The 13,270-nt window shown below is 38.4% G+C and overlaps 1 protein-coding gene across 1 annotated transcript in view; it reads right to left on the minus strand.

Annotated features, from left to right (window-relative positions):
* The window catches only part of FNDC3B (fibronectin type III domain containing 3B), a 366,117-nt gene that overhangs the window by 180,081 nt on the left and 172,766 nt on the right, over positions 1 to 13,270 (minus strand). Inside the window, exon 4 of the mRNA XM_048864394.2 lies at positions 5,990 to 6,066. Coding sequence (XP_048720351.2) covers positions 5,990 to 6,066 — 77 coding nt within the window. The remainder of the gene's footprint in view (positions 1 to 5,989; positions 6,067 to 13,270) is intronic.

The raw sequence follows: 13,270 nt of genomic DNA on the forward strand, positions 1-13,270 counted from the left end.
ACATGTTTATCCAAGATCATGCCAGTCCTGACAATTTCAATGCCAGATTCTTGGCATCCATCACTTAAAAACACTCACTATTAAATCTAGATGTCTAACTTAGCTAGTAGACAGTAGGAATATGCACATTGGCTTCAATGACATGGTAAATCATTATGGCACTTAAGAAATAATTACTGTATATGGGGTTGATATTTATGATTACTCTACAACATTTACTGTAAGGATATTTGCAATCTGGCAAATCTGCCTTACACAGAGAGTTAAGAAAATTAATCTGCTTAGTTTATCAAACAGAAAGTTAAAAGGTGACTCAATCACAGTGTGTTCGTACACAAAGAGAAGAGTTGCTAGCAGAGGACTCTTCAATCTAGCAGGCAAAAACATAAAAGATCCAATGGCTGGAAGCTGAAGCTAGACAATTTGACTGAAAATATGGTGCTTTTTTTTTTTTTAAAGTGAAGGTAACTAGCTGTTGGAACAACACACCTAGGTATATTTTCCATTACTTGAAATTTTTAAATCAAGATTGGATGCCATGGACTTCATGCAGAAATTACTGGGTGAAAATGTATGGCTTGTGTTATTCAGAAGGTCACACTAAGATGATTATAACGGCCCCCTTTGGGACTTAAAAAAATTTGTGAATGTATGCATACTGTTTGTCATGTGAGTACAAACAAATCGCACAAGCATGGAGGGACAAAAATCAGAAAGGTTAAGGCACAAAATAAGTTACGACTCCCAAGGCACAGAAAATGCAATAAGAAGAGGTTCTATACATTAATTAGAAATAAGAAAAAGACCAAGGACAATGTAGGTCTATTACTTAAGAGGAAACAAGAGCAAATAACGGATGACACACAGAAGGCTGAATTGTTTAATGCCTTTTTTCCTTCAGTAAGTTAATTGTGACCAGGTGCTTAACTCAATTAATATTAACAGGGAGAATCTTGGGCCAAAATAAGGAAGTTGTGGAATGCCTGCCATTGAAGATTTTTAAGAACAGGCTAGAGAAAAACCTGTCAAAGATGATCTTGTTATACGGAATCATGCCTCCATGTGGAGGGGCGGGAGTGTGGAGTGTTGGACTACAGGACCTGCTGTGGTCCCTTCCACCCCTACATTTCTATGGTTCTATTTCAATAGGCATGTGAATTTTTTTTTAAACTGCTACAGTTATACCAGTGTGGACACTGTTATACCAAGCCTATTTTGCTTTCCGAACCAGAAGAAGCTATACCGGTACACAGTAACTGCGTTCACACTTGAGGGGAGAAGTTCCCACTCTGCCTATACCAGTCTATTTAAAACATCAAATCTTTCTAGTGTACACAAGCAGTTAGAGTTTTACACTGGCGCCGACCGCTATAGTATCCATGTAACATATAGGAGGTCAGATCTAATAGTCCTTTCTGGATTTAAACTCTATGAATCTGAGCACCTTCCATGTAAAATCAACAGTAATAGTGACGTTTCTAGCCAGTTTCCCTCGACCAAGGATGCTTTAACTTCAGTTCTCATATACTTCATCCAAGGCTTGGTGATCTGAGCAGTACATGGACACCCAAAAATTGTTAATATGGTTTGTGCACACCATTCCTATACAATGTTTTGAGACATTACCAATGTCTTAATACGATGACACAAACCAATTATTTAATGAAGATCCTGTAAATAAAACTATGTACTGTATCGAACCAAATTTCAGAAATACACCCAAAAAGCTACAGATGAGAGGAGAACTGTAGTGTGCAACCCCCTCAAAATATATGACATTTACAGAGCAGCTCTTCATGGATGGAGCAGAAGAAAGGTACATTTCTTTGCGAAGACTGGAAGGGGCATGTTGGGGGAGACAATCTGTGTCTGTTAGCAAATAGTCCCCCGATCCCTTTATTCTCTCCTCTCATGAGGAACTTTACAGAAAGGTCCTGACATGGATACTAATAATATTAATGATGCTTCTGTGTGTTTATATTAAACATGTGTATGGACTGAATTTGCCCATTTCTATGTGTCAACAGTGTGCTCTTGTTGCCAAGAAAGCTGATGGCATATTGGGCTTTATTAGTAGGAGCACTGCCAGCAGATCGAGGGAAGAGGGTAAGGATTAATAAAGGAGGAGGCTGAAACAGACACAAGCTAGGGATGAGCTACATACATACACAACCATAAAAGGGGAAGATAGCACTTACTGTGAGAAAAATAATATTGTGTGCACTTCGACAGTGTCTTATCTTTAGATCCTGAAGTGCTTCACAAAGGTGGATAAATGTCATTGTAATATGGCAGAGGGGGGTAATGGAGGCAGAGTGTCACACAGCAAGCATCAGTGGAAACCAGGAGTAGATCCTACAGCCCCTGACTTCTTTTACCCAACAGCTTCCCCATCACAAAGAAGTTGGCTTGCTGAGAAGAAAAGGAATCTGGTTGATGTCCTATAGTACAAAGTGACTGGCAGTACTATCTTGCTAAAAAACCAAGAACCCTCCCCCCCCCCCCCCCAAAAACAAACAAACAAAAAAAAAAAACACCACCAACAAAACATGGGTGATGAGAGCTTTTGGTGCATGTTTATTTTCCTGGATTTCTTCTCCCCCATTTAAGACCTTACAGCGTGAAACATTTTCTTGACTTTTATAACAGAGACAAACCCCTCTTCCTAATCAAGACTACTCACGTAGTCCTTGAAGTCTAGAAATAGACTCCAGCTGTTTTACTGTTCACTGCCAATAGACTTGGTCTTGCAGGGCAGAGAGACATCCTGCCAGCTCCCTTTTACCAAACGTTTTTGCAATGTTGCAGAGGTAATGAAGCATTTTAATCTTGGGTTGCAGTCACTGGATGGCAAATGTAATGTTCAAGGCTAATACACTCAGCTCCAAAAGCTTGGCATAACAAAATGGAAAAAAGTTTTATGGCTCTCTCTTAACAGACATGGTTATTTCTCCACAGGGTTATTTGCTTTCTGCCTGAGTCTGACATGTACACTTTGAGGGCAGACAAAAACCAAAATAAAATGTATTTTTATTCACATCTTGGAGTCCCACTTATTTGCTTTATATCCTTGCCCAGGCTCTGCCAAAAGAGACAGAACACAATTCAAATTATCATTCAATAAACCCTATTAAATACCAACACAACAGAGCAAAGTCAAAAGCGAACAACACACACACAGCTAGTACATCATCAACATCAACCAACCAATTTGACTGCTATCTTCTTTCAACTATTATTTAGCATGAAGTCATCTGTAAGGCAAAATATTCATTTTCCACATGACAGAAAGGACATTCTGAGGCTTTTAAAAATTAGTATATAGTTTTCCCTAAAACTTTGCAATATGCATTTCCAGCTGCTTTTCTTAGAAAGAAAATATATTTTGGAAGGTACTTAAAAGGCTTCTTTGGTATAGATTATTATTGGTGGTCTGCAGCAATGCTTGTGAGTTGAAGTGGCACTGGGTTCAGAAACAAGTACAATCTGTGGATTATTACTGCCAAAGGCAATTTTTGGGAGAACCTCTGTAATATACTGCCATTTATCTTGGTAGAGCCTGAACCAAGATGAGTGAAAAGGAGGAGTTTAGTACTAAAAGGTGTTAAAAAGAGGAGAAAACAAATTCAAAGAGAAAATAAGCAAATCTGTTTTATTTTTTAATAAAACCGTTTTAATTATTATAATCTTGTATTTTTTCCAGTACTGTCCACCAGTGCTCAGAACAAATTTTTTATTTTATTCACTAAATTACAAGATTTTTAAAGGCACGAATGGCAGTTAGGTACCCAATTCCCATTTGTGCCTGAAAAGATTCCCCTCAGATTTCTGTAAAGTACCCTTCACAATGGTCCATGGTATTTTTATAACACTTAAAATGCAGAAAGAAAGAAAGAAAGAAAGAAAGAAAGAAAGAAAGAAAGAAAGAAAGAAAGAAAGAAAGAAAGAAAGAAAGAAAGAAAGAAATATAAATACCCACATCTAATCACCTACATCTCCAAACAATGCCCTTAGAAAAATGATGAGTTCTGCAGTGTGCCCTAAATATTAACAACTTTGGGCTCTGTTGGACCAAATGAAAAGGGCAGCAAGGTCCAGAGTCAAAACTCCCTCATGGAAAAAGCCCTGCCTCCAGCTCCCGCCCACTGAAAACAAAGGACACTTCCAATGGTACCACAATGGAAAAGAGGTGACCTCTCAGGTAGTCAGGTCTCAAATCAGTTACCCCTTTTCATTCCACTTGGAAGCCAATCAGAAACCAGAGTGGACTATGGAGTATCAATGTAATGTATTCTCTGTGTGACGCTCAGTGGCCAGCAATATTCAGCACCAACTTCAGCTCATGAATGGCTTTAAGGAGTATCATCACTGTTATGCATACTATATGAGATAATCTCAAGGTGACTAGGGTTCGGTTGCATGAAGCAAGGTCATTTCTCAGTGTACAGAGAAGAAAACAAAATCAATGGCTCTTAGCCACAGCTGCTACCTGAACGTTCAAGAGCAGCCAGGATTTAAGAAGATCCCCAAACGGAGAGCCTGCATAAAAAAAGAACAGATGCTTTCTCAAAGGTTATGATCTTGCACATGGATTCATACGCACCAACACACTCCCCTCCACATGGAGGTCAGCACTTATGTAACCCTTTACATCATCGGTGCTTGCATCAGAAACTCCCAACAAACCTGGTGGCCCCGTAGAAAATGATTCACATGGTGCCCTAAAACCCATCTCCAGCACTGCTGGCCCCAGAAAGCCTAAGGAATTGGGAGGAAGCTAGAACTCTGCCACAGAAAAGCATATTGTACTATCTGCTAGGCCTTAGACCAGCCTACAATCAAATTTTTCATGAGGTCCTTTGAAATAACATATTGGTAATCACTTCCCCTGCATTTATGACATTTTGTCTCTGTACTTGAAAATTAAAATCCCACCAAATGACTACAGTATTTTGTGGGATGTAAATGTAATCCCATCGACAGTCTTTCAAACACATATGGCTATTAAAGATTCCATTTAAATTCAACCCATACATTGTTTACTGGAGGGGAAAAAAAGACAAAATCCAGTCTATTCCTATTAAAAATACAAAAAGATTTGATATTAAATAACCAAAGAAAATCTTGAATTATTTTAAAAATTCATGTAATTTAAAATATTTAAACATTAAAGGTATGTGTACACTTCAGTGAGACTTTTACCTGACAAAGTCCTATGAGTCACTGAAATGGCGATAGGATCAGGTTTATTGTATCACAACCAGAATCAGGGTACCTTGTCCAACCTCTTTACTTGAAAACTCATACAAGTTTGCAGAAGACGCAAAGAAAACAGATTTTTAATAATCTTATGTGGATGTCTTATATAGAATAACAATTACGGTTTTTAAGAGACCAAGCAGATTATACCCTAAAAACATGACATTTTTCGTAACACACTTGCTTTTTTTTTTTTTTTTTTGCCTTTTTTTATCAATTAAAAAATAGGAGACAATTCACAGCCTTTTAAAAAACAATATGCATTAGTTATTCTACATTATTTCCTGGTATGATGACAATGATGAGCAATAATGCCTTTTGCAGGCAGTATAAATGCAGTGGGTTCTTCTCCTCCCCACTTCTCTCTTGGCTCGTACACTTCCTAACTCATTAACTGAAACTTGTTGGATAGGAGATATTTTGAGGAGTTTATTGTCTACACAGTGTGTAGGTGTAGCTTTTATTACTAGAATATGGGTACAGATGGTATTTTACTACTTTGTATATATACAGATGTAGAAGGGGAAGAAGAGAACTGCTTTACCTACTGCGGAAATGGTAGTCACCTCTGAGGTGAAAATGCATTATACATTTGCCAGGCATAACTACACTGTCCAACAGGAAGTGAGGAACATCCTAGCCAGACTTTTGAGAATCAGGCTTATTGCCCTCATATGCAAATGTACACCTTAAAAATCAAAATTAGATTTATGTTGCTGAAGAAACATACCTGTGAGATATAACCTGGAGGCACATGTATAGGGGGAATGGATCCATTGGGTGACATCATGGGAACCTCTGCCGGTCCTAGTTGGAAAAAAGAAAAGATATATATATATTTTAAACACAATTAAGCACACATAAATTGTGCTGACAAACATCACCATGTTAGAAACCTGTAACAACTGAAATTGAACAGTTCAAATAACTTCTAGTGTCTGGCTAATTTCTCTTGGGCCAATACACTCAAGATGATGCCACTGCCATATAGCTTTTAAAAATACCTTTCAAAATTATTAAATGAATGTTTTCAGTTATAAAAGAACTAAAAATACAGCCTTTATGCTATTATCCACCCACCAAAGAAGATATAGGTAGGCAGTAATGTGAACTCCCCCTTCCATAGGCCACAATTCCTATATATCATTAAACTGAATGAATTTTCCTCTTTTAGAGATCTAAGGAAATGGGGACTGCAAGTTCTAGACAGCTCCCAAGTAAAGCCTCCAATTATAATAAATTTCACATTTATGAAAGAGTCTTTTCAAGAACACACTAGGACCAAACTCTTTATCTCAGCAATTCAGACTAACCTTGGAATGTGACTTATGTAAGTAAGAGCCTTATAACTTCCACTCAGAAACCCAGCCCCAGATGTACTAGTTCCATTTTGAGGTATCAAATACAACTATAATAAAGTAAGTGCCATAAGTATTAGATTATTATGAACTGAGCCACACAACTAAAAAAGTAGCCAGGTAAAATGGAAAATAGAAATTGTTCACTCAACAATTTAAAGCAACGTTTAAATAGCCGCAGTTAAGATTAGGAAAGGCAATTAATAGAGATGCAAAGTTGTCAGCAACAGCAGAAGTTGTCCTGATAGCAAAGTGCCAACCAAATCTCACGGGATTTTTTACTGGATTGTTTTAAAAAAGTATGATGCTATCTAAGTACATTCTTATTACAGATCAGTTACAAGTGATATGGTAAATAAATATTGTAGTGGCACCTGCCAGTGGTGCTAGATTAATAAGGTGTATACAGTGAAGCGATCTATAATATCCAAATACACTTGAGAAGAGTATGGGAGAATTCTGCTCCCAGTTACAGCACAGTAAATGAAACTGTAGTTTGGTCCTATATTTCTATACATGAATTCACACCTTCGCTGAGGTCCAACACAGGAGTCAGTTAACAGCATACCTCAGCACTACCCAGCATTTTAGAAGAGGAGTCTAAGAATTCTGCATCCAATAGCAAATGAAGGGGGGAATGTAGATAGGCAATGTAATTACCTAAATTGGAATTTGGCCAGGAGGCTGGCACTGAGTCCTCCTGAAGTTAAGAAAGGTTCTGCGAGATCTCTCATCACCAAAAATTGTCTGGACCTTGTTTTCATGTTTCATTGGGAAGATGGCACCAACAGCAGCAGTGTCATCTAATCACCAGCCCCACTTTTTACAGCAAGCTGGATATTTCTTCTGAGATTTCCTGTCTAAGTAATACCCAGATCTGACCCTGCTGAGATATTCTTGCTAAACACCTCAGAGAAACACATGACATCTGTCAATGGACCAGCTGCAACACAAAGTGATACAAATAGTGATGCAAGTTACACATTGGTAAATGCATCTAAGCTCCCGCCAACCCCCCAAAAGGTGCAGGGATGAGGTTATAGCATGAATAGCAACCAACGAAGTCTTAACTAACCCAGTCTCTATACACCTTATAACATCTGATTTTCCTTTTGCTCTCTCTGCATTTAAATTACACCAACTGACTGGCATGTACCATTTGCATCCCCTTCTGAATTTGGCTCAGGTTCTCAAATTAAATAATTTTTCATCCATCGATTTTGACATTAGGGGTTACACCAGATAGATATAGCTCTGAAATATGATTAACTTGGAAGATTTTGCCAGACAAATAAGAATTTGATAAAGCAGCTTCTGAGACGATCTCGGGACAGAAATATGTGGTCCACACAATGGGCAAGACATTAACAGAAAAAGTGCTCTTGTATCTACTAGCCCCCTTCCTTTTCCATACCTGACCAACCGGGGACCTCACCTGCTGTTCATCCTTTTTCCTAAGGACAAATCCTGATGAAGAATAAAGGAAAAGAGATAATCCATCTAGGCTTTCCCCTTTATATAGTTTGAGCCTAATAAATCCTGGCATTTCTTTTCCTTAAAGATCACATATTGAACTCTTTATCTTGCATATATTTAAGTGGAAATGGAACAAAAGCAACATGGTTAGCATTAAGTAGTAATAAATTTGTGGGAATTATTGCCATCTGCAATGGCTTAATTTTAGTTCATCAAAAATATGAAGTGGTGACCAGTTCAGAGAGGCATGTATCAGAACTCCCGTTTGGATAATTAGATGGGGAAAATGTAAATTGTCTATGTGGTTTCATTTGTATAACATATTTTTCAATTTCTATCCTAAGCCACTGTAGGCTGCACACAACTGCCATGTTTCAACCCAAAAGTGGTTGTATTTCAGCAAGGAAAAATTTATAGTTTATATAGATATATATAATATCAGATACATTTAACACACATACAATCAATTTTGCTTATGGAACTTGACCTACATCACAATAATGAGGGTAAATAATTAAATACACCTCTACCCCGATATAACGTGGTCCTCGGGAGCCAAAAAACCTTACTGGTTATAGGGATTAGAGTGTACGAAGAAATAATGTGCTTTGAAATAATGTGCTCCGCCCCCCAGAGAGCTGCTTTACCACGTTATAGCCGAATTCACGTTATATTGGACCGTGTTATATTGGGGTAGAGGCGTAATTAAAATGGTCACGGGTACATATTGCAACATGAGTCATTCGCTGGGTTATTTTTACTTGAACTATTAGAAAAAAATTACTGCATAAACTGAAAAGACCATAACTTAGCATTTAAGTGACCAGTAATTCAGTTGCTATATAGAATTCAGTGAATGTTGCTTAATGCAATAAACCCTGAAAAACATTTCATCCATTTGAAGCCTTCCCCAAATTGTGATCCGCTTATAGCTGGAGGGGGTCTAACATGCAATGGCTGCCCTGTGATTATTTCCAATCACATAGAACTACCAGCTCTGAACTAAATTTAAAAAGGAACATTTTTAGTACTTGCAAATACACAGCAGGCTCTAACTACTCTTCAACTAACCGAAACACACTTAACTCCATTTCCTTTAGAACCATTTACACTAAAACATCTGCCAGTTGCTCATATGGAGCAGCAATCTTCTTGCAAGAAGAACTCAAACTCCTGTACAACAGATGCTGTTGACTGTAACGCTACCAGTTCAATAAAAATATCATGTTTTATCATCAAAATGTGAACCATGCAAACAGTCTCTTAACCTCAGGCATGACCCTTAAACTGTTAAAGTCATTTGGATAACAGTTTTTAAGGAATGTCAGACAGGTGAATGATTTGCTGCTAGAAAATCTTTTCTTCGCTGCCTTGATTTCAAGCCTCACCAAATTACTTTAGCATACATTATTTCTTCTCTCTCATCACTGTTATCAAAACAACTTCCAGGGGTATTGTATAACAGACAGAAATTGTCTCCAAACGGGGACATGTCCTGGGAGTTGTTAAAGTCTGTTCTCTGTAATAAAACCACCTTTAGTGAGTATTGAACAAATACAAAAGGAACTGTCATTTTTAGAGAAATTAAATATTTATTGATTTTAAGAAAAATGGGACTAACAGCTGCAGTTCTACCAATTCTGTTGTTTCGAGTCACAAGTGCATGCCCGTATTTCCTTAAAGGGTTTGAATGCAATGAGTTTTATTTCAAGTTTCTGAACAAAACCACAACATTCAAAGTGAAATTTAACTGAAAGAGCCAAATTTCACTTTGTTTTAATGTGCAGCCATATACTGGTGCCAGGTTCACTTGAATGGTTTACTAAACCAGGGCTGTGTCTTGAGTTTGTAACAAAACCCAAAGCCAGAGGAGTGTGGGACATCTCTACTTGCAGCACAATAGGCCAAATTCTGCTCCCAGTTACACAGGTGTAAATACAAAGTAACTCCATTGACTTTCAAAGGCCTGCCCCCGAATGCTGTGGCCAGATCTGTTCAAAATGGAGGAGCCCTTTAAAATGTAAGACTAGGAGGAGTGGTTAAGTAGCAGAGATACCCCAACATACACACACACACACAGCAGGCAGCCAGGAGACTGGGGGAGGTGTGAAGGAGGGTACGAGAGTGCACTCTTTCTCTTCTTCCCATAACCACAATGGGAGGGAGGCTTCAAATTTATCAGACACATATTAGCCAGAGGCCATTATAAGATGGCAACCCTGTGGGAAGTACCTGGGAAGATTCCCAGCATCCTCCCAGACTCTCAGCAGATGACAGCTGCGGGATTGATTTTCTCACCAACTACTGACCATGGACCTTCCTTGCTCGTGCTCCTCTCCCGGCTTTCTTCTGCGCTGCCCATTGACTAGTAGGCTCAGTCCTGTGGCAAGCAGCTGCCTGATGAAGTTTTAAAATATTGTGCTGTCTGTAAAGTGCATTTACCTCTATTGTACAACATAAATAATGCTATTTGTAACCCTAAATGTGTCATTGCTTTTTGATACTATAATGTAATAATACAGCCCTGATGCATGAATTGTAGATTAAAAGTGTGGCTTGACAACACATTCTCCACTTCTGTCTCTCTTCAAAACTGTGTCCAGTTCTGTCATGAGCAGGTTGACAATTCTCCTCTCTATTTCCCCCTCTGCCCCCAAGTATAAAGTGATGTCTTGTTTCAGGAAATTCTGACTCAACTGCTTATAGGCTCACTCTCAGACCATGACTCCTTTTTAAAATAATTACTACACAATGACATTTTTGGCAGAGATCGGGTCCTTTCCTGTTCCTGCAGGACCTTTTATATTCACACATTTAATTAAATCTCTCTAGTTTACTCTCTTTTCTTCTTCTAAGGTATAGAGGCCAACTCTAGTTAATTTTTTCTGCCCTGGATCATTTTAGTTGCTTTGCACCATGCCTTTGCAATTTGCCAACTTGTTTCTTCTCGTGTGGAATCACACAGCGTCTTTCAAATGAGGCCTCACTAGCATGGCACTATGTTATTCTTCCTTCCTCCACTGTTCCACCTAAATGTATTACTTGCCTTGTTTTTATTGCTAAACAACATTCAGTGTACAATATTATTCACAGTGTGTTCCAGGATCTGGGCATAGGCTCTGTTGTGTGATACCATTAACCATTTTACCTTGGCTTATTATTAGGACTCGGAACCCACCTGGCTTCAGAATAAACTTCACATTCAGACCACATTCACTGAAAGCTTCACTGATTTTCATGAATTTAGCGAGAGAATTTGGGTCAATGTACAATTTTACATTGAAATTAGTGAAATTAATGGAGAAATTACCTGAAACTTGCTGATTTCAGCTGAGTTTCACTTTGAAATTGAGAGGTGCTGGGAACTCAAAATTTAGGAGGAGTGTGAACTTACATGGATTGATTGGCTCAGTAAACACTGACATAAATCCCTGCAAAGTAAATCCACTGAGTTTTGTTTAGCTTTATGATTATAATTTGAACAGAAAAAGTGCTGTGCATCACTCCCATTCATACTAAAATTTATATGATCTCTGCTTGGAATACAGGGCACGTCTCGGGAAATTCATCTGTTAAGCAAAAGGTGTGATCAAAATGGGGAGAAGACAATTAAAGGTCATGTTGGCCAGTGACATACACCTGCTTCTCTAAAACAAATGACCAGAACTTTTTCAGAGAACAGAACAACCCAGGTCTCATTGACCTTGGCAGCAATCCAAGAGTTTCCACAAAGATGAGCAGCTATTCCAGAACAATTTCCTCAATGAAGCAGGCACAAACATTCACTATCGTGAATACAAGTCATCTCTTTACACTCCATTATCATCAAACAAACCTATCATCTACTATAAGGTGGACACTGCAAAGGAGAATCAGACACATCTGTTCACCTCTCGGGCCAATGGGCTTGCTCCCCTTTGCCGGTCAAGTTCCAATAGTGTTTTTTTTATTTGCCTACACAGTGAAGCTGTGTTAGTTAGTATATGCTTGCTGTGGCATGATCAAAAGTTTAAGTCATTCAGACCATTGTATAAAATCCTAACTCTTCATCATATTAATCTCAAATACCTTTTGTCTACAACATGTGGCCACAATTTTAAGGTGAGACATTTCACAAACCATCAGGGCTATATCAGATGCTGTATATGTTCCTGGAAAGCCATGAATCATAGCGGTCTTATGAGTTGGAGCTTTTGAACCTGATTCTCCATTGCCTTGCCTCTTGTGGAGTCATTCACCCCTGTGCTTAATAGGTGTAAAATGTTACTAAATCAGAATGGCAGTGATTTCTATGCACTGGGCTTTCTCTCTGCACAGTTGTAAATGACATCACAAGGTGTAAGGTAGTTGAAAAATCAGGCCCTCTGTCTCTAATCTTGGTTAGCGCGACACTAGATCTTAATGTCACTTATCCAGGACTCAATGTTCCTGATCCCAGACGTTGGATTAGATTCCACATTCAGGAGAAAAAAGGAGAAACTTCTTTTTGGTGGCAGGAGCTTAAAGGGAAAAAAAAGAGCCGCTATTTGTAAGCTTCTTAGGAGGGTTGGAATATGAGAAACAATCCACTCTGATAAATCAGTGTTAGCACAGGTGAGGTACTCAAAGGTGCAAAATAAATACAGTAATACAATCTACCAAAATACAGAAGTAGTGAAGGAATTTATCACATGGCTTATCACCTCATATACACATACATTATGCATATATAGACACATGCTGTGTACGTACACAGCAGTCAACATTGAAAAGTCCTTAAATGATGCAGAGATGGGAGCCACATAAGCGTCTGGATAAATAAACAGATGTGACACACAAAGGCAGTATTAACCAGCGGCTGATGCACTGTGGTATACTATCTCCCGCTTCCTGAGATTAAAAATGAATATTAGAGTGTGGTAACTGCTGACTTAATAATGAACACCTCTGTGTACACAGACAGACAGACAGGTAATCCCTTAGGATGGATATACAACACACTCGCACAGAATACGTACACAGAATCTAATCTGTATTGTACTGTGTCTAGTCATATACATTCTAATTAGCATTTAAAGAAAAGTGCATTTTCTTTAGATTGCCCCCCCCCCAAAAAAAGAAGTATTTGTCTGCTGTGGTAATAATGTATTTAGGCTCTTCAAAAACTGATCATTTGGGGACAATTTGGGGGGATTATG

This window comes from Caretta caretta, chromosome 9 (genome assembly GCF_965140235.1).
Source record: "Caretta caretta isolate rCarCar2 chromosome 9, rCarCar1.hap1, whole genome shotgun sequence".
In the NCBI taxonomy this organism is placed as follows: domain Eukaryota; kingdom Metazoa; phylum Chordata; order Testudines; family Cheloniidae; genus Caretta; species Caretta caretta.